Raw genomic sequence first — 26,280 nt, forward strand, 5'->3', positions numbered from 1 at the left:
GAACTGAAAAAGAACGGCTCACCAGAGACGGGGACATGGTTGTGACTCACCAATGATTGGCCATTTTGCCCGACCTGTCCATGGACCTCATCAAATGATTTCTTCACGTTCCACTTGCGAAATTGCATAAGGGTCAGTGCGTAGCCTGCCTATTAAAAGCTGACTTAGGCTCTGGCCAGGGCGTGTCAGTGTTTGTAACAGAGCCGGGAAGCTCTGATGTAGAGGCCAGACGGTCATTGTCGCTTGTCCATCTGATCGTTTTGGCCAGGGCAAGCTAGTGACCCCATCCGGCCAAGTCATGCTTGTGATGACAAGCCAGAGTCACAAAGCAGAAACACATCCTCGCCGCTTTATAATCGTGGTGACACGCAGTGAAAGTGAAATAAATCGGTTGAAGAGAATGCGAACGCGAAGATCAACAGATGGCACAACCACTAGCCTGATGCCTAACCAAACCCGTATGACTGAATTTCGTACGATCAGTAAGCGCTATTGCAGAAGAAACAGAAAAAACGAGTCAGCGGTTTTATGCTCTTTATGTATAATATACATGTACGTGGACTTCCGACAGAAGTGTATTTGCAACAATGAAATACACAGACACAATCTAACTATAACATCTACAGGATTGAGAAGACAAGGTAGTGTCGAAAGCTAGTCTCAACAAAATTCTATGTTGATCAACAAAAAACAATGTTTTTATTTACTTTCTTGGAGATATTGTTCAACACGATAACTTCTTATTTTGAAATACATGTGTTCAAGAAGAGGTAGGCCTATACACCTTTCCAGAAATGGGGCGCTGAGTGTCCGAAATAGTGATGTCATGAGGGGAAACAAGGCCTCATGGTGGAGGGACAAAGGAGATAGTCATGGTTGACCAACACACTTGAATGCCTTTAATGACGGACAAGGGGAAAAAGTTAGTTCCAATGCAAGCCCCCAATTTCGGGACGCATGTATAACTGCAGTTGTCCTCACCATCCTGAGGAAATCAGGGGCTACAATGTTGGCTTCTCCGGCCTGCACACAAACTTTGTGCAGCGGGCCGGAGATAAGCGAATAGATCACCCCTGATTTCCTCAGGATGGGGAGGCATACTACTCGAGAACACGTGTTCAGTCAGACATGACAACATTAGTAAGGAGTTTACGCAAAGCTCTCGAAGTGTCCAACATGAACGCCTGCCCATTGTTCGACATCGTGAACAGGAGCTCGAACAATGAGATAGGCGTTCGCGCTGGCGTTTTGGGGGGCTTTGGGAAAACTCCCTCGTCCACGTCTGCTTGTATCGAACAACGTCAACAGGGGCCGTTTGAACACTTGAGGAATTCTAATGGGCGACCCTCGCACCCAGCGCCTCCGTAAGCGGGCTTGGGGTCACTACATTTCCGAGTCCGCTTCTTAATTCCGTAACCACAAGAGGCGGAACATTTCTGCCAATCTCCCCAGGTCGTCCAGCCACCATTCACTGTAAAGAGACAGTATATCCTGCATGATCACAACTGCGACTTTAGAGCAATAAAACTTACAACGTCCCTCTCCACCATTTTGTGACACTCAGATATTTGGTGATTTCCCACAGAAAACGCAAATTATCCCATATATCTTTACCGCGCCAACTATTCCCACTGCCGGTTAAGGCATCATCCGACGCATCCGTCATATGGATACCTACCTGGCATAGTTATAGTTTCCACTTTATAGCTAGCAGAGAATCCCGGATACGAATCAGCATCGTCCGAATGGAAACGTAGAAAGAGGCCCTCGTTCCTTAACTCTATCGGGAAGTTTGGTGGTTTCTTACCACAGAAGCGCGGCCCCCGGAACTGTGGGCCAAGTATCCTGATCTCCAGCCAGTCATAAGCGCAGTAGCTGTCAGCCTCTAAACTAAACTTGTCAAATGTTAAGGTCACTTTCCTGCCGGGGCCTCCCTGAAAATCAGACAACAGCAACCAGAATCATTCACTCGTAATCACATCTACTAAACCGAGAGGGGACATCCCCCGGACTAAACAGTTGATCCTGATTTTCCGACCATTTCCAGTGACGAAACTACTTCATAAATGATCTTTGTCACCATGCACACTTGACACCCCATTTGCAGGCTGACGTTGTGCCTGATCTGACCAAATGGATGGGGATGATTCCGTTAACAATCGACCCACTTGGCCTTTATCTTGAACGAATTTTAGCATAATGCACTCCTTACACCCTTCAATTTCACCCGCAGCTGCAAAAGTTCAAGCGGGAAATCTATTCCCCTCCCACTATACATGTATACGGTCGATTAATTGGGCTCCATGTACTAACTTACCGGGATAAACCATATGCAGTCCTGACTCTGTCCGTACGGCTGGGGATAGTTTGGTGAAGTGATGGTTCCAGATGAAGCTGTCAGCACACCGCCGCATCCTGTCAATGAAAAATGGTAAGACTGTCTGCAGCAACTAAATAAATCGTTTACACGACTGAGCATTTCTTACAGAAGACGCGACACGAACGCTATTGTCCATCATTGTGAGTTTTGTAGAGTGACCAGAAGGAAGTAGAGGAGACGCCAGGTTTCACGGTCAGCCATAACAGGACTTATCTGAGATTGAGAACGCAGAAGGAGGATGATCATTTGCAGTGCATCCGTTGAAACGTGCCAATGCTTTTGGGTGTGAACTAAGAGCTTAGTTTGATTTTCGATGGCAACTACTATCGATCCATAATTTCCTAAAATAAGCAGTAGTGATATGTCGAGCATTGCTTCAGCAGAATATGTAAATGTCTTCACTTTCAACACGAAAACGTCTCACCCACCTGCTGTGAGGGTCTTCACTTCAGTACACGTGTCCCCTGTGAGTCCCAGTGGACACACACACTGGCACCCTGGTCCAAGGTAGCCATGGTTGGAGCACTCCTTGCTCAAGTCACACCCATCTAGAAAGACAGTTATTAGGATAAATCGACTATGAAGCAGTGCGGGTCACAATTGTAAGTTAAACAATATTTCATGATCGTGAGGTAGTTTGAAAACTAAGACACCGTTTTATCATCACGCAACAGCTATTGTGGCTACGGAATCAACGACGAAATAGAGACCTGAATTAAGGTCATCATGAGCAAAAGAAGACTTGCTATACTTCTGCGAAAGCCGACTACCTGAACCTACCTCCGCATTTGTACATAAGGTTGGCGAGTTTGATGTCGAAAAAGCTGAGTTCCTCTCGTTGTCCAATAACAGACTGTACCCGAGAATCCTGAGTTTTAATGGTGAGCTTACCATTCTTAGAATAATACTGAAAACAAAGTGCCGTATACCTGAGCCGATGCAACAGAAAACTAATTTTCGCTTTTAATCGTTGATGTATTGAAGTAATAGGTCATTATAAAACCATACCTCAATCTCCCGTCAAAAGTTGTTAAGGACACGTTTCCCTAGGGAGACATTTAAAACAGTACATCAGTGGCTAGAATTAACTTCCTGTTAATATATGGAATATACTTTTTCGAGATAGGCTGACAAATACGAGAACAGATTATGCTATAGGCCTACTGGTAAAATATAGTGATGATGCCAAGACGCACTTTGCTTTCAGCTACTTTGTCGGACAATGGTAAAAGACTACCAGTTGTACACATTGATCTCTGCCATCCCAAAAACTTTAAGGGATGACTTCGAGCTCGTCAAGATGACCAATCAATACCTAACAAAACAGGTATACACGTTTTCTCAACGGAATTTTTACAGAAGACTCGATGCTACGCAGGCTAATAATCTACCTTAGCTCCATAGTGCATGATAGACCCCAAATCATAAGGAATCTGGTAATCACTCCCTTCCGTTCTTTCATACATGACAAAATTGTGGTGGGTTTTGGGTTTGAGGTTATTTGTCTGGATGGTGACGTACTGGTCTCTGTCTGGTCTCGTCTGCTCGTGGTAGAAACCGAGAGAGTGGCCAATCTCGTGAGCTGCAGTGCCAAGCTGAAAAATAGGTTCATATCCAAAGTAACGTTGGCAATAACCATGATGACACTAACTAATGATGACTCAATTTAGCGCGCTAAATCTCGAGATATTTGAAGTCACATTATTGTTAAAAGCTATGGATTTTGTAACAATTTGGAACTAGGCAGTTCGGGATAAGTGTGGACCTTCCTTAGAATTTGTATTTCTTCGTTTTCAGCAATACTTAGTAACTCAGAAACAAGTAATCTATGATCGATTAAACGCAGAATTACTGAGTTCTTTGGCGTCAATGTTGGAAGCATTGACATATTTGGAAACATTGCTTTACTTACAAAGTTGCAGGAGCTACCGAGTGATATGGTCTGAGATCCCGTTCTTTGTCTCCCAACAGGAGAGGAGCAACTGGAACGAGGTTTGTTCAAATCATTTCAATTTGCTATCGTCCCCTTTCAACAACATTTCATTAGTGGTAGGGAAATCTTTCATCCATATTGTAGGCAGATTAAAAAAGTGTGGCAGCATCACATTGCGCAGCAAAATATAGATCGTCATGCAGGGGGAAGAGCAATGGGGGAAAATCAATGCTTCGAGAAAGAAGGTAGATAGTTTCGCCAATCAAAGGCCAGGGTAGGATCTCCAATTCATGATATATAATACATGTATATGTCATGTGATCAGACATTTGAATACTACTCTCACATCGCAATCTCAGTAAGGATAACGGACCTGAGATAATCTTAAACTCTGCTAACTGAACTAGGATAGGCTGACTTACCCATCTCCTTTCTCTAAACTAATGTAGTCATGGTGTCCGAGGCTTTCGCCGAGTTGGTTGGTGTAAGGTTTAAACCTGAGACAAGTTTGGTTCTCCCAATGTTCCATCGCAGACTTGATCGTACCTTCGTAGTCAGCTGAAAGAGGGGGATACTGTTGATTATTATCATAAATTGTCTCAAAAACAGACAAAATATGCAGAAATATAACATAACTTTATTAGGGCTTAGTATGACCAGAAACTTTGGTATGACACGGGACACCATTGAATCTTCACGTCACCTCGTCACGTGACTGATATTTGGACCGAGATCTGCGGTACCTCGACTGTCATTACTCTTTTCAGTGTAACACTGGTTCGATCTGTAGCGATTCCAGGGTTTTGCTATACCTGCATTGTCATCAATGAGGTAGGGTATGATAGCACCAGGCCAGTGATACGACGCATCTTTCCTTGCGTTTCTCTTCACCAATCTGTGTTTTTCTTCCTTAGCTGCCGCAATCTCTCCTTCTTGACGCTCCTCGAGCTGGTCTGGAGAGAGGATCATATCAGACTCCACAGCACCCGGCGAATACTGCTCCTCTGGTGGCTCTTTCGGGGTCTTCTCTGTGTTCTGATGAAAGAAATAAAGATAGATGTGTAAGCTATGATAGAATTATCATGCTTTACTTTCACCAAGTTGGGAAAAGTCACGGACTTACAAGTGCTATATGAAGTGCGTTGAACAGAGATTTGGATAAGATTTGCAGCGATGATTCTGCAAGGAACTCTTTTATTCAAAACCAGTATAAGTCAATGCAATTACCTTTAAGTAATATAATGATTGTAACAAATAAATGAACACTGGTATCTAAAAAGCGGCATTTATGAAAGTTCCAGTGAGAATTGAAAGTCATTAATATACGCTTACCAATGGTGGAAGAAGATATACCAGCAGTGCCCCAAGGATGATCAGGAAAAGGCTCTGGCGGTTCATATTCTGAAACGAAATCGACCAAAGAATGAAGAGATGGAGTTTGTGGTAGGCTACTTAGACCCTGGAACTTCCTCCAGATTATCCTGTCATGCACTAGACTCTGTGGTTGAAGGTATCAATATAGCGATGACGGACCGACTGAAACACGAACTGGCCCAACGTATTCTTCACCAACATCAATCAATCAATGACACCATACAGCCAATCCAAAAGCGAAGGACGGGAGTAAGCCTCGTGATTGGCTTCTTTCTGTTGACTGTAGAGAATTTAGCACTTATGGGTTGCACAGACTACCGGAAATATTCCCGGATTCTGTGTTCGGTAATGGCTGACGCCTACTGGTAATGACGTTGAGTTTGCCTTTATGGCGAAAATGCGGAAACTTGAATGGCCATTAGTTGGGGCGATAAGATATGACACTCGATTTGAAGTACATGATAGGGAGAATGTAACTGTGAAAAATTACGCTGTAAAAAGCAATTTTCTAAGCAGTACCGTATCTAATTGTATAGCTTAACGAGTCATCGGCATGACCTTCAAACTGATGTAGTTACATCCTTACTAAATTCGAGAAAAGTTTGTGTGTTTGTTTGTGCACTCATATCTCCCAGACCGAATGGCTGAGCGACCCCAGATTTTGCATGTAGCATTTAACGGGTCCCGAAAATGTCCTTACGAAGCCCGATTTTTGAATTTCCAACTAACATCCGATATAACGGATGGTGATCGTCTACTCCATCAATCATTCAGTGGGGGACATGACCGTCACTATCTGATACTTCCTCCTTCTTCTCCATCAATCCCTGTGATAATTAGTCAAATCAAAATACAGATACCTTCAAATGAACTTGAATTTTTGTTATTTCTTTTCGTTTATCAATACATCACTTACACTGAAACTCTGATGATGGCGGCCACGGGTACAGTGGACCAGTCAACTAAATGATGTTTGTAAGTTTCTGACATGATAAGTGCATGGGCCTGCGAGTTACGTTTGCAGATTGATGATTCTTCATCCTGTTTAGATAGTCACGATTCAGCTGGATCGAGTGTCATTTTCATATGGAAAACCAACATGTCTCACGCCCTGCTCGCCCCTTTAAACTGTACAACTGTTTGATGGAGTACTTAACGAAAGTACAACAATTTATCGGATGTTCGGAACGTGATGTTGGGGCCATTAAATTCTTCTTATAGACCTTATTGTAAATTGATACTGGCGGTTAATGCCATGAAACCATGGTACGATTCCCGTATAAAACAGGTTATATTGGTAAATCGGCGATTAATTTCATTAATTACAATCGTGATTTGGAATAATCATCTCGTAATAATAGGAATCGGAAGGAAGGCACAATTATTGGGCTTCATGAATATTCCAATGGGAACACACTTGTTGAAACCTATCCAGTGTCAATGGACACTTGCACCAGAATTCATTCAGAATAAATCAAGACTAGTATTTTTATGAAGTCTTGATGATATCAGGGTCGTATTAAGCGGGTGTGCAGAGGAGGATTTTGCCCCCCCCCCCGGCATATCCGAAAAATGTGCTTTTCATGCAAATTTGTTCCTTCCCAAAAAGAGCATATTGCTCTGGTTTTTTGGTCCTGAAACTTTCAAATAAGCTTTGGGGGAACCCCATGCAACCCTGAATTTTGCCTCAAATCCAAGATGGCCACCAAAATCCAAAATGGCTGCCAGATGTCGAGAAACTGAGATTCCAATCTTTTCCTGCTGATATTGAGTTTATCATTACCTCAGCGTTGCAAAACGATAAAAACTACTCACCAGTCTATATGTCCGAATTTAAGCCCTGTATCTTAGCATCTATATATAACGGTAATCGCGACTTTGTCGCTTTAGTGGAAGTTGGCGAGTTTCCGAGGATGTTAGTCTTAAACGGATGATTTAAGCGCACACGATAAGAGTGGATGCTCTTCCCACCAGGCCATCAATGAAACTGCATGCAACTGTTAGCATGACCTGTCTGGTATTTAATGACGTAAAGGCGACATACGGGTAACAAATGAGGGCCAATTGAGCAACAAATAACTAGCGCTTTTTATTTAGGTATTAATACAAATGAATATGGATTATAAGTATTCCCTTGTTTTTCAGATATTTGTATTGTAAGGTGTTTCCGGGCTATGACCCAAACTCGGTCTGACAATTAGAGAATGGCCGACGCGACTGCAATAAACATAGTAATATCTGCATAAAAGGACTATAAATCAATATGGTTGCTTCATTAACCAATAGAACAATAAAAATTATGACTATTCCCTTGTTTCGATGTGGACTATGATCTTTGATGAGGACTTTTGTGCGTGGGAATTCATTACATCGTCATTTGCAAAAAAACGTCCCGCGGTCGTAGTTTGTGATACTTATTTGGTTAGAGGGGAACTGAAGCCGAGTCGCCTTTCGGATGTAGATAGTTAGCAGGGAAGCTATAAAGTAGAATTGACCAATTGATATACAGTGGAACCTCTGTTAGCGGACACCTCTCTACTAAGGACAACCTCTATATCAAGGACACTAGTTTTGGTCCCAAATTGGTTGTTTCCATTCAATTTGACCTCTCTAATCAGGACACCTCTCTATTAAGGACAGCACTTGTCAGTCCCAAGGGTGTCCTTAATAGAGAGGTTCTACTACATGTACATGTATATAGTGAATGAAAGTACATGTACCTGCAACTGGTTGTTAACCACTTTCAACCACGACCTATATCAATACCATGTTGGGCTAATTTTTGTCGTTTTGGCCGACGACGGAGTCACTCGACTGGCGCCTGACCGGCGCAGAAGTAGGCAGTATTGCTTATCCCCCTTGGAAGAGGAATATCATCTTGGAGAATAGTTTGCACCTGACCAATTGGCCGCCGGCCATTGATCGAGAAACTTCCGATAGCAGTATTAATGTGATCGCATTCTTCCGTCCTCTTGCAATTGACACCATGCAGTGTTTGCTGAGAGGGTTAGTTCGTGACCAGGGTAAGATATTTCAGCTTTTCAGAGCAAACATTGACGGTTGTCATATCTATCAATCTCTCGTGTGATGTTTGAAGAGATTTTACGTGTCGCATCTGTTTGCGAGATAGAATGTAGGAAGCTCGATCCCGAGTGGTGGACGCCGAGATAGAAATGTCAAGAAAATATCACCCTGAGGAATCAGCATTACATTTCATGAGGGTATTCGTCAGTTCGAGGTAGAATATCCTGGAAATTGTCATCCTTATTACCGAGGTCATCTCGCTAACCCACAGAAAGCGTTAAATATCGCATCATTCTCAATTAGAAAGCTCAAAAGTATTTGATATAGTGATCCGATAAAACAGCAGGGGCCGGGGTTGAAGTGTTGGCAGTCAATGAAAGTATTAGTTTAAATATCTTCATCAGGACAAAGATCAAAAGAAACATTGCACCCGCGTGGGGGCTCGAACCCCAGACCCTCAGGTTAAAAGCCTGATGCTCTACCGACTGAGCTACACGGGCTGTTGGTTCTACTGCTGGTTGTCAGTAGGCTCCTCTTCAACAGATCACTCAAGGTAGGGTAAAAATGCCCCAAAAAGTTAGTCACCCGCGTGGGGGCTCGAACCCCAGACCCTCAGGTTAAAAGCCTGATGCTCTACCGACTGAGCTACACGGGCTGTTGGGTTCTTACCAATGAAAATGCAATATTATTCTGTCAGGAAGTTCCGATCGTAACATCAATTACTTCTCACAGCTGTTTGAATAAATGAGGCAATTATTTATATTTACAATTCAAGTGGAATGAAATAATTTAAAGGCCCAACCTGAGCGTGAGGTTTAGGTTGCCAGGAGACGAATGTGCCTATACTCTCCGGCAAGCGCGCCACATTAACAATTATCAAGGGAAAGACCTGGTATAAATCCATGATCAAATTTAATAATGATGCTAAGTTGTGCATCACAGGAAATTAACTTGGAAATTAATCAGTACACGATGGAGCAAAAACTGATTAGTTTGCAGCTAATGAGGGGTTTTGGATGGAGCTCTGAGAGTAGCAGACTCATTCTGGTTTCATCTTTAAATAACCATACTGTCATCATAAGACGCTTGACAAGGTGGTTGAGTCGCCAATACGGACAGTATACTCACAAGTGTCATTCATGTTACCACTGCAATATTTAAGGCCACATAAAAAATTATAAGTTGATCATCATTTTAAAAACAATGAAGATGATGTGGGCGCGGGCTTTTTTCCCCCCTAATTTTTTAACGCTTATTCTTAACACACATCTCGAGCTGCCAATTTCGTAATAAGACTGATTTGAAAATCAAACAAAATCTGATGCGAGCGGAAAAAAATGATGCCGGCAAGGATGATAAACATTTTTTTAAATGTTGCCTTGAGTTCTCGGTCTCACTTAATTCCAGGACTTGATGCTGTCGTCAAAACAAAGGCGGATGAAGCGAAAATCATTCAATTATCAGATCAGATAGAGCCGAGGAGGCTTAAGTAATTGCAAGAAGAAAATCGTTTTCTGCTTCAGGAAACAATTTATCTGCAGTAGCTGCGTGCACAGTACCATCTTTCATTCATTATCTTCTCAAAACAAGTTATCGTTCGCATTCAAAAGCAAGAAGACAGTAAAAAAGAGAAAGGCTCTCGTGAGGGAAGATAATGTAATATTGATGTTCTATAGGGTATCGATAGTGTCGGATATTTGCTTGATATTAGATTATTACGAGAAGTACCGATGCCTTGAGCGAAGGCAGGACGACATGCACTTTTGTCTGTCATGGAAACTTTTTTGGTACATTCAATATTATATAAACTGCCATTCAGATTTCCAACCGAAAGTTGGACATACTGTTTTTGCTAGAAGAGGCTTCGTTTAGCTTTCAGGTATATAAAATTGAGAAAAAAAACTAAGAGTATCTTACTGACCTCCATGATGACCTCCCTGAGATTGACGGCCATCCTTGGCCGGATTCTGCCCATCCTACCGGCAACTCCTCTCAACCATAGCATCCTTGAGCCATCATAATCTTTCACCACAAATTATCCAGGGCCATCCGACGTCCTCCTTCAGAGAGACAGGAATACCCAATCAAGACCAATTTGCACCTTCCGTTAAGCTCTTTACAAGGACTGTTTACCTAAACATATACATACTGCCCAGGGAATTTTTTTATTGTATATCTTTGTTTGTGCTTGGGCTTCATTTTAATAAAGCGGCCCAACCATCTTAAACAAACACTGATTTGTGGTTCATGTAGGCCCTTTCAGCGAAGAATCGCAAATGGACACACTGATATTGAATTATCAAAGCACCGATTTAGCTAGATGCCTGTATACCATTCTCAAATGAGAAGCCGCCTAAAGGTATAGGCCATGTTTGGGTACGCCCATCGAAGGTCGTGTTAGATCCAGTAATTATCATTTATTTTGAGCGTCAGTAAATATTTTCCTAAGTTTTCAATGGGGTGTGATAGATGGTTAAAAAAACGATCGCTTCAACGAAATTTATGGCAAATATTTTGAGCTAATGTTTACTTTTTCTGCTGTCAAGTAGTAAAATGATAGACCGTTATTTACAGGGGGACATTTTCTACTTCTTCATCGGCATCCATAGTCAGAGCTCTTCACAAATTAAGTCTCAGCCTTGGCCAAAATGTTCCTGCGGGCCTGGTAGATGTACATCTCTTCACATCTATCATATGTAGGCCTTGACGACTAACAATGGAATACAGTGGAACTCCGGTAACACGACCACTCATGGGACCGAAGTTGAATGGTCGCGTTACCGGGTCGGTCGCGTTAGTGAAGTTGAAAATCCGGGGACAAAATGCGAACTTTTCCATAAGTTCAAAATTCTGAAAAATTTTCAAAGCCAATTTTTTTATGGCTGCTGATGTTTCTTCATTTTGAGCAGAAAAAAAATAAGTGAAAAAATATTTGGACTAGAAATTTTTTTCATCTGTAGCATGACAAATTTTCCGCAATCAACAGAAATCATGACAGCATTCGTCTTTTCACGGCAATTAGGCCCTTTGGTCGGGTTAGAGGGGTGGATTTGGTCATTGGGACCACCCAATCTAGTGGTCGTGGTCTGGGTACTGGGGTGGTCGTGTAACCGGGGGTTTAGGAGCCGCCCGACCGTAAATATCGACCAATCAAACCTGATCACCATCTGGCTATGACTACACAAAAAATCCATCAATCCTCAGTAAAAAAAATATGTTATGATCTGCCTCCTATAAAGGTCAATACCATTAGTTTGATGATCAAAATATAACCAGCAGCAGCGTCATCGCCGTATCAATTAGAGCAACTGCAATTATATCGAATCAACCAGAACTAATTGTTAGTGCTACGATTGACCGAAACTGCATGGTTCTCTTCTCGCGCGGTGATAAGTAATAAGTGATTCGTTAGCTCGAGCAACAAAAGCCCTGGACCACGGGAGATTTTCATACAGAAAGATTGATTTTTAACCCGACAACATGGTTAATACGGCACGGAGTGAGTAATTTCAGTCATATTCAATGGTTTATGTGAAAAGCGAGGGAAGGCAGGTTCATTTCAGTCAAACATGGTCAGATAGGTCGATCCTTGCCAGGGCCGTTGCTCAGCCAAAAGGTTTATTTGTGACTTCCCTTACTCATCCCCCGACTCATCCTGAAGAAACCAGGAGGATGCTTTTTCTTGTGCAACCATTGGCACTGCATACTTCTCTCGTTCGCATGACAACATTCGTTACCATTTTTGTAGCCACTTTAGTTAGCAAGTATGACTTGGAGATACCAGAAATGGGTACTCCAAAAACTATCCAGCCGAGTGGATAGGCCTTCACGTAGCGGCTAAGAGTGTGCACCATGGAAGGCAAAGATTATTACAGACACACCCGTATTGAATGACGACTTGAGTCTACAGCAACTTCTTCATTTCTTTATCTCTATCGGTTGTTGATGGGCTGTATCTCCTTCACTGTATCTTGTTTGAGGCAATATCCCCCTCTTGCCATGAACAAGTGTCACGAGTGGTTTGTTTCGAATGACAAGTTGAGATCGAGTTACCCCGCTCTTGTTGTTGCTGTCGATGTAAGGATGAATGAACTAAAGAGCTTCACCATGGTACCATTAGCGCTTTCAACAAAGCCATTGTTGAAGTAGATGGAAGACCGAAGCCGGAGCATTGTCGTGATTGTCAAATGATATCAATCACATCTGGCTTTGAAAGAAGCGATTACCACGCTTGGTTAAGATGGCAATCCTTCCATAATATCTTGTTCATTATGGAGTAAGTATAAGAAATCAGTATGTAACAAAAAAATGAAGGATCTGATACAAAGAAAAAAGGCATTGTTTCGGCTTCTGGTTACGTGATACCAAAATCGGCAGTTCATTGCCAAACTAGAAATGCATATTTTGCTTTTGCATTTTTTCCTTGAATCTATTCCTGCCTATTACATACAGTGTACATTGTTCATTGGTCTCACGTTGCAAGCAAAACAAGAAAAAAAATGTTTTAGGACCCACCTCGTGTGCAATGTGATTACACACTCGCGCAGTTTTCTTATTATGTCCACACCGTAGGAAGCGAAAAAAATGCAGGAACAAAAATTGGTCTTAATAGCTAGTCTTCTAGCGGAGAAATTATATCTGTCACCGCACTGGTAATGGCTGTCACGGTGTGTAAACATTATGACTGCAATCATCTTCTCCGATTACCTTGTGCCTCCATCCAACAGGCGAAAACTACGTGGAACAATTATGGACAAATCCAGACACATGACGTTTCTCTGTTTGAAATCATCTGCATTAAGACAACATTGTTCGGGGCAGAATGAGGGAAGAACGAGCGGGCACGAGGATATCGAGAGAATATACGTCTAACAAACTCGATGTACGAGTTTATCATCTTTGAATCAGAACACGCTGGAAGCAGTACGTGTTGGTTTGGCAATATCGAATTATATCACAAGCGTGATTTTAGTGTTACCGGTACACGTTTTCACTCTGCACCTCTATGAAACACCTCCGTGCCTACCGGAAGTTAGGTTAGGCCAGTGCAATCATCGCTGTCGGATGACACGAAATCAACGCAATCCACTATGCCATCATCTATACCCGAAAGACTCGGCGAGCTTTAGCAACAACAAGAAGGAAGCAGGTTCCACGGGAGCTCGCAGGACTTTCAAGATCTTGTCAAAGATGCCGTGGTGTTATTCTTTCTGATTCTGCCTTTCTTTTGGTGAGCTAATACACGACCTTCTTCATCTTTCTTTTTTCCTTTGTCTTCTTCTTCTTCTTCTTCGAGGTCAAAGGAATCAAAAATCACTGTTAGAATCAGATGAATGCGATCTGTCTAAATTGCTGCGGAGTGGGAAAACTACTTTGAACAGCGGTGTTAAGATCTTTCTGTTTAGTTTGCAGTCTTCATCAGAGTCTTCCCGTTCCGTTTGCTTGGCATTTAATAAAAGGCCAGCATGATCAGCTTGATTACTCAGTCAGGTAGCGGGTCGATCTAGTGGTGCCCCATGACTTTCATCGGAGACAGTTGTGCCATGCACTCTTGAATAACATAATATGCAATCATGTTTCGCAACCCTTAGGACGAAGTATGGTGTCGTCGAGTATTTCCAGAGTTTGTTTACTCGATAACCAAAGTAGCAAAAGTAAAATCTGTGAAATCTTCAAAAGCCATCGTCGATGAAATGCATTGACATACTTCGTTCTTCGTCGGTCGTAGCTCAGCCTTCGTAACAGTTACAAAACCTGCTTAATGTTTAAAGTAGAAAAGAGGGATCGACTGGCAGCCACTTTCGGGATCCGCCATGCGAGAAGTTCTGTTTTTGATCTTTCTTTGGACGGGATTGCGCCGTCCTCCATCCAAAGCTTCACCTTTCCGTCATTTCACCATCCAGCATGCTCCCTGCAGTATCTTTATATACACCATGCATGCGCCAACAGTACACTTCAATGTATGGAGACTGTTTTGAGTCAAAAAATCTCCCGTCATTGAGAGAGATTGTTGTCGCTTGTGATAAGAACTTTACGCCATCTGTCAAGCCATTCGCTACAGGTGGCACATCACAGACAGACAGAACCATTCGAAGCGCATCATTGGACGCTACAAGAAGATGGATCTTGAGGTTTTCTGACTACTTCGGATCATATAATCGTTAGTCCCTCCGTATGTCTGATTCATTGCGACTGGGAATACAATGGTCGGAGCTTATTCCGATCGGATTCCATCACGGCTTTTAGATCAACGGTAACATAATATACTTTCTTTGGATATGTCGTTAACTGAGGCAACATAGACCCATCAGGTAAACTTCATAAATCGCTTGGTTTTATAGTCCGGGCTTTTCTTGCGGCCTCCATTACCGGCACCCAACTGTCACGTGCTAGTAACAGAGACATTTGGTCTGCCGAGTTGGAGACCAGCTTTCATGTGCTGAACCCAACTGTACCGAAGATTATCGTAGACAGTTGGACAACTGAGTTGGAGACCCGCTTACACGTGCTGAACCCAACTCTACCAAAGATTTACGGTACCGAAGACAATTGACAATTGGTAGACTAAGTTCTCGATGTGACTGCAGCTCTTTGGCGAGGTCATATATATGCGGCTGTGGTAAACTGGACAGCAACTTTTCCTGCAAAGAATTTTGATGGTGAGGAATAACGACAAAGTCTATACGTTGTCCTCGACGTAAATTACGCTATCAAGTATAATATTCGTATAAAAAGGTGAGTACATTTAATTCATTTTAATCATGGCCATCAAAGTTGATCAGTAATGCGCACTCTTAACAGTAATGTTAATTTGAGACAACTTTTTGAAAAATTATCAGTAACAAAGCCACGGCTTTGCAATGTTTGTCCAGGGCACTTGACATCCTTACTGGTGGCATGGTTTCAAATTAGTTTAACCCCAGAATCCTTGTAAATCATCATCCAATAACATGATTTAAAGTCATTTGCTCGCCATCTGAACGGATTAGTTGCTTGCCGCGGGTGTCAGCGTTCGTCGTTCGAACCTCGTCGTTCGTAGGGGTGCGAAACCTGCCCTGCTTCACTTCCGGAAAAAATCGAAACCAAGCCAGACCGCTAAGAACTAATACTAAACCAATATTTTCCATAATAAATAAACCTAATCATTCATCCTAACACCTTCACCCTTGAGACATGAGTGTCACTGCAACGTGACAAGAAGCCACTCTCTCACAATCCACTTAACTGAACAAATCACTTAATACATTTGTTGGGAAGCTTGCTTGCATTTATTGACCATGTTGACCATCGGTTGTTAGAACAAACCCCGGTGGAGATATTGTTATTAAAGCACAAGGGGACAAACAATTTTGTAAATTTTGTAAATGAGGAAAGGACTACAGAGGAGTATGGACAGATGTCGGAAATGATACGTGATTTATTAATAAAAAGAGATAGTGAAGATTACCATTTCCTTAACAGAATAGAGATAAATGACTTGTTAATATACCTGTGTGTTCACTAATAGTGAACCATATTTTTTTTTCTTTTCAAGCACCTTTGTAAATACATGTAGTTGCAACAACTGTACACTGTACGATCAGAAATGAAAAAAACAACAACAAAAAACAACAAAAGAACCAAAAAAACTCAATAAGGCTGCAATTAATGTTACAATATACAGTAGCTTGGCAACGTGATGCACAGTGAAGATAATTAAACAATACATTCTGTTTTAATAAAGAGAGCAACAATTAAAAATAATAATTAAAACAGAATGTAATGTCCAAAAAGTGCAGTCATGTTTATGAACACGGGAGTCGTGAAGCGTGCATATTCCATATTCCATTTAGTTTGTCAAAAAAATGGATTCATGTGTAATGTGTATGAACATGGGGGTCGTGAAGCTTACATACTACATATTCCATTTAGTTGTATAGATATTAACTACTTCAAATAATTTGTTTACTGTCCGTAATTGTGAGGTGATTGGACCATGGCCGTGTCCGCAATTCGGAGTAGAGAGGTGTCCGCCCTACCGAGGTTTTGGTTAAAGCAAATGACTTAGAAAAAAAATCGGGACTGACGAACATGTCCGTAATGCGGAGGTGTCCGCCTGGCAGAGGTGTCCGCAAGGGGAGGTTCTACTGTACTTACAACCATATTCCTTGCAAGTTTTTCGATGCCTGCGTGACCAGACTACATTGATATCAGCGTTCTTTACTAAGTAATCACCAAGTGAGTGAGCGTTGAGTAAGTTCGCAATTTACCTGATGACAAACGTCTAAAAGCTTCCTGTAACCGTTTAAAGGCTTGGAGATTTACTGTTAACCAACTTGAAATGATATAATTATTTCAAGGTTACATCAGCTGATCAGGTACCAGACGCGTCATATAAGTTGGGCCAAAGGTTTGAAGATATTCAAAGAAATCTATTCCAGTAAGTGTACGACGGTTTAGAATCGGTCGTATCGAGTATTTGAATGAGAGCGCTGGTTAATGTCTACAAAATCACCACCGTCCACTGACCTCATTTATAGCACCAAAAATTAATAAGGCGAGCTCGCTTATATATTTTTGATAGCACACCACCCTGCCCAATGATATTGACCCTCACACACTTAACTTGAAGAAATTCTTTAAAATTATGCATTTACAATGACTGGGCAACTTGCCAATTGCTAATATAACATCTCTAGAGCGTTTGAAATAACATATTTGAAATTATTGGATTGTTGATTATTCACAATCTCCATTGTTCAATCACAAAAAACTAATACAGACGGCCGTTTCTATCGAATTTAGGAATTCTTGCATCGATCTACTCCCAGTGGTATAACCGGTCCGTTGCTCCAGCGCAAACATTCCTTCATGAATATCAATGACAAAGCCTTCCACGTATAATTAGTAATTTCCTATTCCAATATTGAATATAACTGATGAAGAAAGAGGCGGGGGAATGATCAAATTGCACCTTACGAAGAGGCGTGTGACGACTGGAAATATGGCAGCCAAAAAGGAATGAAAATCCGAGTGTGTCTGTTTTTTTGGAATGCAACAAGCCACCACACGGCATATACATGTACATGTATCAGCATTGCTCACATTTTCTTTGCCGTATTTCGTCTAATTCGACATTCAATGCGTTCCGAAAGCATTATTAAGGGTTCCTTTCGATCGTACTGTTCCCGGCGGCCGAATCAAAAGAGTCGAATTCTTGCAGTGCGTCGTCGGCGTGCACAAATCATTCTGAACTAGTTCGCTTTCGAAATTGGGTGCCAGTGATGAACGGTTAGATATTTTTTTGGTAAACTGCATACGCCATATCATCTACAAACATGGTAGGTATAGCATGATACATGCAAACGGTAAAGTGAATGTATCCCTTCGCTAATCACATTTCTCTCTACTTTCCAGGACATTCGATTGAAAATGGCGGAAACAAGCTTCGATGACAATATAACGACGACCGTTGCACTACTCAAACCACTTCATCGGGCGCGGTTCATGCCACAATCAGAAGGCAAGAACATTGCCGCCTTTGTTGGCCTGTGTCCGGTTCTTCTCTCGATATGTATCTTTGGATTCTTCGGGAATACACTTTCCTTCGTGGTAATGTTTAAGGAAAAGCACCGAAGTTCCTCAAATTTTCTCATGCAAGCTTTGGCAATAGCAGACAATTTTGTTCTGTTGTTTTTCATCCTATATTTTGTTGTCCCGACCGTCTATGATTTTACGTTAGCATTCAAAGAAGGGTACGACTTCCACATGCTTGCTAGAAACTTCACTGGCTTTGGTCTTTGGCTGAGCAAGACCATTTCGATCTACATCGTGGTCTACATGACAGCGGAACGAACTGTGGCCGTTTGTCTGCCGTTTAAAGCAGTCACTTGGTGTTCATACAGGAATGCGGTGATTGGCCTACTAATTGTTATAATTTTCTCGATAATGTACAATTTGCCAAAGTTGTGGTATTATCATTGGCCGATTTACGTGTACGATCCATACTTTGGTTACGAGAGACCAAAAACTGTCCCTTACCTGGCCTTTGACGCACTGTTTTCTGAAGTGTACATTACAGCTTTTTACTTTGTCTTTATCTTTGTAATTCCGCTAACGTTGCTGGTTGTCATGAACACCAAACTCATTCTGACGTTACGGCGAGCCAAGGCAGCGCGTGGTGACATGGCACAAGGCAAGGGAAAGAAAGGGGACAAGATCACTGAAAAGATCGTCGGGGTGGTAACCGCGTTCATTGTTTTGGAGTTTCCTTCACTTGTAGCCAACGCTGCTCTGTTGATTGAAGTAAAATCGAATCCTGGGGTACCACCATCAGCAGCCGCAGACATTGCATCGAGGTTGTGTTATGTATTGTCGGCTACAAACTCGTTCATCAACTTTTTCATTTACTGTCTAGCTGGGGAGAAGTTCCGTCGTCAGGTCCTGTGCCTGCTTGGTTGTGCTAAGCCTTCTATGTCTGGCCCGGCATCGGTGTCAACGGTCTCTTCTAATGCCCCAAATGGAACAAAATCGGGCTCGCAGATGCCACTAAACGGAAACTCCATAATGAACGAGGAAAGAAGGATATAGAGATTTCTCAGTATGAAGAATGAGCATGTACATATTTTCTGCGATAGCAGCGTCGACAACTATGTACAGTCGAATATTTTTAAATTGTTTTATCTTCATGATGTAATTTCCATATCGGGTGCAACTTTTTTGTTGGACGTGATAAGCTGTGGTTTATCGTTGCTCTTATTTTTGATTAATTTCTTGATACCAAGAATTCTTGGTGATACTAATATCATAATAAATTGGTAATTGTCACAATGGTGACGGGACTCATGCTAGCTATTCTCTCTTATCACAAATGTGCTACGAATGGCGCAACGGGGTATAACCGTATAGGGTAGAAGTCCTTGACTGCATGATTGAGGCTTGTAGTCATGGACGCCTAACATACGGTTCCCTGTAGTATCGAACGGTGGCTGGTAAAGGATATCAGACCATTTTTTTGCTTTTGGTATTATCTCCAGAACTCGACTTTTTATCTCGAGCGCTCGACTCGCCCGGGGGACGACATTCGAAAAGGAAAGACGCGATCGTCCACTGATCATGCTCCCATACGCCCGCCGCGCTTACTGAGCGATTCGCCGTTGTACTCGAATGCAAGTTAACTGGATGCAGGGAGTAAAATTGGATCGATTAGCAATTGCACACCTATACCGTGCACAGATCGGTGCATTGCAGCTCCAACTCCTTCGTTCCGAGACTCCACTCCAAACCAATGGACTCATCGCCATTTATAGTTTAGCCTTTCATTATATGTCGTAACCGGTATAGGCGATTGCATGGCAGGAGCCGTCTTTCATTCGTCTGTATGTTAGTAATGACACCGCAACTCGTTCTAAGTGCCTAAAATGGTTCATTTAGAATGTACTGTATTACCGAATGATCAAGATATTCAATGACATTCGGCTTGCTGATGCTACCCGTCGTTTGATTTTTAACAAGATAGGAATTACTCGATATTTAGATCCGAACAGAAGTCTCAATACCCTTTTCGACGACGTTCTTGACATCAATCATGATATCGATCGGCACACCTGAGGGCTTGACTAATATAAATGTTCTTGGTTGGACGGTTCCTCGTCGCGGCCTTGCTCGGGTTTCAAGTACCATCATCTCCCGCCAAGGGCGACCATTTTAATTATCAAACTTCTTTTACAAGTATTTACGCTTGGGGGTCCTTGGAGAGTCGAGTATTCAGGTATTCGGACTACCAGGTTTGACTAATCAATATAGCTCCTTGCTATGATTTGAGAACGTTTTTACTAGTATTGTAAATATTAGTACATGTATGTATATCACGTCATCAAAATAAAGCATGTGAGGAAATATTTCGAGTTAACTACTCTCTTTTATTCGTATATTTCAATTGAAATCCATATAATGTCGATCATAATACACATACTCGAGCCAATTCGTAACACTCCAAAATGAAGCGAGCATTGGTTCTCAGCTCGTTGTCGCTCAAGGTGAGATAGAGTGGTAAGGGTGAATTTCCGACTCTCACTCCGATACAGCTTTGAGACTAAATACAAGATGGCTGCCTTGACAGCCATATTGATAACACCAATTTTCGAATTGGGTGTTGCCCTGATGACTACCAGCACACCGAAGAAAAATTGACGAATGTCGTCTTATTGTGTATTCATCACCTGAACATTAAAAGTGAATTCCGCCAATCCTCCTGTATTATTCGCCTTGATATGGTAGACACCCTGGTCCCGCATATTCACATCAGGTAGGAGCAGAAAGGCACGATGGTAGCTTCGACCATTTATGTAAGTCTTCAACAGAACTTGACCTCGTGGAGTGGCGATGCTTACAGTCGGTGTCGGGTAGCCAATCACCAATACCTCGTACGACCTCTTACCACTGATTGGCGCCTGGTCCGTCCCGTCTGTTGCAATATCGGTTCGGTTACTGTTCCCAAGCCTGACGTAGATGGATGGCGACAAGTTCTCAAGAGCAGTTACAATCTCTGTTGACGTGGTCATCGTAATCGTGAAGCGAGTCGGGCCGGTTCCCTTGTCAAACAGGAGGATATGGTTCTGAAACAGGGCTGTGGCGTCCTTATTGCTGTTGAATGTGTAACACATATCGCTCACTTGATAGCTGTCATCTGTCAAACTATATGAGGGTCTTTGGTCCCCGATCACATTAGACTCACTGGATGGGTCGAAAGGAGCTTTCACACAGAACAATCTCGATGACTCCTTCCGTAGCTCCGCTCTATTCCCCGACTGATCCTCCTCCAGATATTCCAAGGTCATGTTGAAGGTCTGCGACATAAACATATTCCGCTTATAAACTCTGTTGCTTAGAGTGTGAATGCGAGGCCCTGCTGGTACCATCCTAAACCCGCCTAGGTCAGGCATGCTCAGTCTCCCAACGTTGTGCAATGTGAACTTGACATCGAAGCAGGGATTCAGGGCATGGACTTCAAAATCGAGAATGTAGCTGTCTACGATGGTGCGATCAGTGAAGGTGATGGACGACTTTAGAGTGTAGAAGCCACCTCGTTCCCTCTGGCCACGACCCGGGGCAATATAGAGGATCGGGTCCACTGTGACACCAGGATAAGCTGAAATTAAATAAATTGCAAAAACACAAATGAGTACTTGATCCTTCGAGTCCCGTTTGAAGACGCTTGGAGTTCAAGTACGTGATTTCAGGACTTTTTATGTAATTCCCACCCTTGGCGGGACGCTTCAAGTCGAGCAACGGCGGACATGTCCTTGCCATGATAGGCGAAGGTAAAGAGCGAAGTAGCCCGCGATTCGAAAATTGGGGTTTCTTACCCTCTCGGGTGAAATGTCTGAGCCCTTACCTTCTGCTGGGAATCTTGATGCATTTGGAAAATTGATAGGATCAGTAATGAACCAGTTCATCTTCACCCTCGGGATGCTGTCTTTGGGGATGCCATTGACAGACAGTGCCATCTTTATTGGACTGGCCATACGCCTCTCCATCCCACTGATGAAGGCATCTTTGATGTGACTCAAGATGGCTTGTTGTACAGTCGCATTTTGACAAGTAGTCTGATTCTGAAGAGAAATTGAAGCTTTTGACAGCAGCTTCTTCTTGGGGATTGTCGTGAATCTTCGATAAACTGCCGCAGATAATCCGCTCCTTTACCACGAGGTTGGCACAACTACGAGCATGCCCGGTACAGAAAAAGCTTAGTGTCGATATCTGATGATGATTTACTTCCGTTATAGATTCTATGACGGAACCTTTTGCCTGTGTGTACCTCGATGTAAAATGTTCAACAACGCCGCCGAGCTGTACTTTCTTTGGGGCGTAATTAAATAGCAACATCGATGAAACCAACCAATCAGTGTGGTGGTATTCGCCTACTCAGCGTCTTCATTCGATTCGAGGTTTCCAACAAGAATGTTGCCTAAAGGAAACCTCCCTCAGGGTGCAAATCATCAACATAGGTAAAATTTTGCGGCAGGTTGGTTGTGACTTACCTGTGCTTTGATCCCTGCAAATCCCACCAAAAACAGAGCGACACATTGTACGCCTATTCTCGCCATTTTGCCAGTCAAGACTGTTGAATCACTGATGATGACGCTTACAGGTCAAACTCGACGTTTTTCTCTTTATTTACTACAATTAATGGCATATTTACATTGGTGTTCATGAAGCGAGCGATGAGGCCTGTATCATAGCTTGTTTCAATTTGGTCAGGACTTAGCCTCAACCTGTTGAATCGACAATATTGACCTTTCTTCCCATATTTGCAGAAGAAATTTACAACCACGGACCAAATATTTGAAGTACTTGTTTAATTCCAATTGTTGCAAGCAAAACTGAAAAAAGACCGACAATTAGACAAAGCAATTCAAGCTGAACAAATCATCAAGGTAAGGGAGGGAGCACTTTCGAACACGTCACGCTGATGAAAGAATGCCACATAAATCTGTATTTCACAGAGACCATGGATGCATCGGTATATGTATTTAAACCAGAGTATAGTAGAGCCAAACTGTGATTAGGACTTCATGACATCTAAATTGACAGGGTCAAGCGGTATGATATCAAATTATATAAACATTTGTGTGATGGAATAATCAAAACAAGAGCAGTAAAAGTTATTCACTTAGAGAACACCACGCGATACATACACGTAAATTAAGGTTACTTCATCACGATGCGGATGACGAAGAACCACACAGGTCTAGTGATAAATGGAGTGGTTGACGAGTTGATGGACGAACGGACCGGAGTAGCCAGGTGGATTGATCATTCTGCTATTTCGACAGAAATAGTTAGCACACTATGCAGCTTGCGTTTTGTGCCTTGAGTCTCTGGAGCTTCTAATTGGAGCTTCTAATTCTAGACGATGCGAATGGTGTAGAACTGTCCGCATAATTCCTTAGACACTTCAACTTTCGTGGTGGCGAGAACAAAACTAAAGTCATCAGCACGCCATTCTCGTTCCTGGCATTTAGTATACTCGTCCCCATCCTCTGACGACACAAGTTGCTTGTAGCTAAAAGCAAGGAACACAAATGGTGATCAAATAGATAGATAATTTGAAATAACTAGTGTCATCCCGGCGAAACGGGACTGGTGGAGTGTGAAAGGACAAAGTTAACGTCTTACAAAAGTACCGTATGTGATTGGACAATTACTGATCCGACATCCTCCGAGAAAAAAAACCGGATTGTTCCTGATTGGCCAACATGACCGGAAGTCGCCCCAAAAGTGCTTTAGAAACTGCCTTTTTGGTCGAAAATAGAGTTATTCGGAAGTAAAGCTTACTTTTCATCCTTGAGAATACTCCTATCCATGATTTTAGCCATCAGATCCTTGACCACAAGCACCTTATCAAAGTCTTGCGTCAATTTATCGAAGTCATCGCTCTCCTCCATATTGATAACCAATGGTTTGCCAAACCTGGGAAGAGAACGATGAGAAGGATACGTGTCAAAAAATGCGCCAACTTGCATAGCAAGTTTCATCAAAGGAAACCGAAGTATCGACGATTGCGTCTCTGCAGTTAAAGATATTGTAACTGTAAGTAAGTTTGTTTGGACAGTGTCTGGAGTGTGGATTTACCCCATGAACTTGACCTTCCTCCATATATATACATGTAGGCCCTAGAACCAGAAAAAATGTCATAAGTAATAGTTTATGACAGGCTAGAACTGCTGATGATATCAAGATTGAGCGAAGGGATAGCAATGATTTTCCGAAGTTCAGATCCAGTTTCCACACAAGATGCGATGGCATGCAGAATTTAAGCAGTTCTTTTACCGGATGATCCACATACCTGATAGAGCCCATTACAGCTCTTCTGATAGGAGGTCCCTGCATGTCCAAGGCGGGTGCTGCCGCGAACAGCACATTTGTGTCGCGGTACTTTAGGAAAGTGACGGCGTTACCAGATTGGTCGATGATGAGTGGCCACCTGGAAGTAAGCATCAAAATTGAATCATACTCAGCCAAAACTCACTTACATTTGTATCATTGTATGAAGTATTTCAATATACTTTATTGACGACGTTTTTTCATATCTCAAATTCCTCGTACAGTAGGCTACAACTTAGTTTAGTAGACGATTTATGCACAGGACTTTGGACGACAGACCTTCGCAGACTGTAATTGTAATTTGTCGTTCGTAGGGGTCGCAAAACTGGTCAGTTTGGAAGAGAAACCACCAAAGCAACAGGACGATAGGCAGCATGTTGGTTGGTCAGCGAGGGTCCTGAAGGGATGTGTCCGGGAAGAACACAAAAAACAGGAGGACTTACCGTCCCGAAGATTTCAATTCGTCACTATCAAGAGTGTTAGCAAGTGCTTTTAGTCCAATCTCAACTCCCATCATTACCAATGATTCCTTGGGTTTCTCTGAAAATATAAGACAGGACCAAAATAAGTACCTCATCAATTTGATGGAATACCAACACTTGCAACAGCTCGTGTGGACTTGGAGGCCGAATATCAATGGGCAATGATTCTGCTTTCGCTTTTACTCTTTTTGACGTTCTTTACTCATCATGGTGGTGACATTCGCCTTACTTGTTTCAATTGCCTGTGTCACGATGAGGTCTGACAATCCTTGGGAAAAGGAATCGACATCACTCATCTCGTTTGAACACAGAAGATTTGTTTCCTCTCTTCGTTTGGTTTACAGCGACTATGTCTGCGTACGTAGGCTACATGCATCTCGTGTCGCTACGACACTCTGTTGAACCTCCTGTACGTCACGGCGTCTGGACGCCCTTACCATATCGGTTGTTTGTGGTTTCCAAGTTTATTGACAGGCCTACATCTTGAGTAATATGTTTAGCATACCTTGTTTTGGTGCTGCAGCGGGTGCCTTTGCAGGAGCTGCCTTCGCAGGAGCTGCATTCTTCGCTACTGGTTTAGCAGCAGGAACCTTGGCCGGAGCAGCCTTCTTGGCAGTGGCGCCTTTCGCTGGAGCTGGTTTGGGTGGCATATCGTTTGTTCCTCTGTCCCCTGTGTCTCTTAAAATGTCACTGGTTGAGAATATCAATGCAAAACCTTTACCTCATGCCACTAATAAGCAATTACAGAATTATTAGACTTAGTATGAAAAAAGCTTTTTGTATGAATACCATGCATGAACTGTGCCAATATAAGGCCTGTTTGCTATCGCTGTTGGTAAAGCAAGGATTACCGAGCGCAAATAACACAAAGTAACACATTCGTCAGCAATCTATACCCCGTACTATGGTTGACCCAGCTACTACCCTTAAAGGCTATTGGTGCCTCAATACGTTAACTATCGATCGAACGCCTAGATGGCATAGCCTTGTAAGCTCACTCGATTGTGAAATGGGTAACACTGTCAACAAAGATCCAGTGGTGATGAACAAATGCAACAAACGAATGTCAAATATTCCTTACTGGCCTCCTACATATCGACGATAGAAACTAGACAACCCAAAACCAAGCACATGCGTTAAGAGAAGTAACGATATATTGATGAAAATAACACCAAATTTGGCGATCAATTGGAACAGATTGTTACGAATACTGATTCCCC

General features: G+C 42.5%; 4 protein-coding genes and 2 non-coding genes across 9 annotated transcripts; 1 reads left to right on the forward strand and 5 right to left on the reverse strand.

Annotated features, from left to right (window-relative positions):
• Positions 1-526: 526 nt before the first annotated feature.
• On the reverse strand, positions 527-10,792 carry LOC135485205 (blastula protease 10-like). 2 transcript variants are annotated; one of them, XM_064767020.1, is made up of 11 exons: positions 10,633-10,792; positions 5,646-5,714; positions 5,126-5,348; positions 4,736-4,871; positions 4,293-4,362; positions 3,772-3,975; positions 3,161-3,287; positions 2,809-2,928; positions 2,318-2,415; positions 1,679-1,934; positions 527-1,471 (listed from the first exon to the last, which is right to left on the reverse strand). In XM_064767020.1, the coding sequence occupies exons 1-11, from the start codon at positions 10,714-10,716 to the stop codon at positions 1,302-1,304; spliced, it is 1,557 nt and encodes a 518-aa protein (XP_064623090.1). In that variant the 5' UTR covers positions 10,717-10,792; the 3' UTR covers positions 527-1,301. The 2 variants fall into 2 exon arrangements, with proteins under 2 accessions (XP_064623090.1, XP_064623091.1); XM_064767021.1 differs by lacking the exon at positions 10,633-10,792 and adding an exon at positions 7,503-7,672.
• On the reverse strand, positions 9,139-9,211 carry Trnak-uuu (transfer RNA lysine (anticodon UUU)). Its single transcript has one exon. It is a non-coding gene; the product is annotated as a tRNA-Lys (tRNA).
• Trnak-uuu (transfer RNA lysine (anticodon UUU)) lies at positions 9,294-9,366 on the reverse strand. The gene has a single exon. It is a non-coding gene; the product is annotated as a tRNA-Lys (tRNA).
• Positions 10,793-13,917: 3,125 nt separating the features above from the next.
• LOC135484412 (FMRFamide receptor-like) lies at positions 13,918-20,489 on the forward strand. 3 transcript variants are annotated; one of them, XM_064765836.1, is made up of 3 exons: positions 13,918-13,941; positions 14,486-15,446; positions 18,108-20,489. In XM_064765836.1, the coding sequence occupies exon 3, from the start codon at positions 18,123-18,125 to the stop codon at positions 19,278-19,280; it is 1,158 nt and encodes a 385-aa protein (XP_064621906.1). In that variant the 5' UTR covers positions 13,918-13,941; positions 14,486-15,446; positions 18,108-18,122; the 3' UTR covers positions 19,281-20,489. The 3 variants fall into 3 exon arrangements, with proteins under 3 accessions (XP_064621906.1, XP_064621905.1, XP_064621904.1); XM_064765835.1 differs by lacking the exon at positions 13,918-13,941 and having other exon boundaries at positions 14,328-15,446; XM_064765834.1 differs by lacking the exons at positions 13,918-13,941; positions 14,486-15,446 and adding an exon at positions 17,464-17,772.
• A 91-nt stretch (positions 20,490-20,580) lies between these two features.
• LOC135484411 (uncharacterized) lies at positions 20,581-22,851 on the reverse strand. Its single transcript, XM_064765833.1, has 3 exons — positions 22,733-22,851; positions 22,087-22,303; positions 20,581-21,840 (listed from the first exon to the last, which is right to left on the reverse strand). Exons 1-3 carry the CDS (start codon positions 22,796-22,798, stop codon positions 20,894-20,896), a joined length of 1,230 nt encoding a protein of 409 aa, XP_064621903.1. The 5' UTR covers positions 22,799-22,851; the 3' UTR covers positions 20,581-20,893.
• A 444-nt stretch (positions 22,852-23,295) lies between these two features.
• Positions 23,296-25,782, reverse strand: LOC135485712 (IQ motif and ankyrin repeat domain-containing protein 1-like). Its single transcript, XM_064768106.1, has 5 exons — positions 25,566-25,782; positions 25,022-25,118; positions 24,541-24,678; positions 24,030-24,164; positions 23,296-23,757 (listed from the first exon to the last, which is right to left on the reverse strand). Exons 1-5 carry the CDS (start codon positions 25,708-25,710, stop codon positions 23,601-23,603), a joined length of 672 nt encoding a protein of 223 aa, XP_064624176.1. The 5' UTR covers positions 25,711-25,782; the 3' UTR covers positions 23,296-23,600.
• Between the last annotated feature and the right edge of the window lie 498 nt (positions 25,783-26,280).

This window comes from Lineus longissimus, chromosome 3 (genome assembly GCF_910592395.1).
Source record: "Lineus longissimus chromosome 3, tnLinLong1.2, whole genome shotgun sequence".
Classification (NCBI taxonomy): Eukaryota; Metazoa; Nemertea; class Pilidiophora; order Heteronemertea; family Lineidae; genus Lineus; species Lineus longissimus.

Coding starts and splice junctions, on each gene's coding strand:
- LOC135485205 (XM_064767020.1), bottom strand. CDS start 10,716: ATGCTATGGTTGAGAGGAGTTGCCGGTAGGATGGGCAGAATCCGGCCA. Junction 5,715..10,632: donor TCAGGGAGGTCATCATGGAG/GTCAGTAAGATA, acceptor ATTTCGTTTCAG/AATATGAACCGCCAGAGCCT. Junction 2,929..3,160: donor CCTTATGTACAAATGCGGAG/GTAGGTTCAGGT, acceptor CTGTCTTTCTAG/ATGGGTGTGACTTGAGCAAG.
- LOC135484412 (XM_064765834.1), top strand. CDS start 17,743: ATGCAACAAGCCACCACACGGCATATACAT. Junction 17,773..18,107: donor CCACCACACGGCATATACAT/GTACATGTATCA, acceptor TCTACTTTCCAG/GACATTCGATTGAAAATGGC.
- LOC135484411 (XM_064765833.1), bottom strand. CDS start 22,798: ATGGCGAGAATAGGCGTACAATGTGTCGCTCTGTTTTTGGTGGGATTT. Junction 22,304..22,732: donor TTGCAGGGATCAAAGCACAG/GTAAGTCACAAC, acceptor ATTTCTCTTCAG/AATCAGACTACTTGTCAAAA. Junction 21,841..22,086: donor ATCAAGATTCCCAGCAGAAG/GTAAGGGCTCAG, acceptor ATTTAATTTCAG/CTTATCCTGGTGTCACAGTG.
- LOC135485712 (XM_064768106.1), bottom strand. CDS start 25,710: ATGCCACCCAAACCAGCTCCAGCGAAAGGCGCCACTGCCAAGAAGGCT. Junction 25,119..25,565: donor CGCTGCAGCACCAAAACAAG/GTATGCTAAACA, acceptor TTATATTTTCAG/AGAAACCCAAGGAATCATTG. Junction 24,165..24,540: donor GCTGTAATGGGCTCTATCAG/GTATGTGGATCA, acceptor TTCTCTTCCCAG/GTTTGGCAAACCATTGGTTA.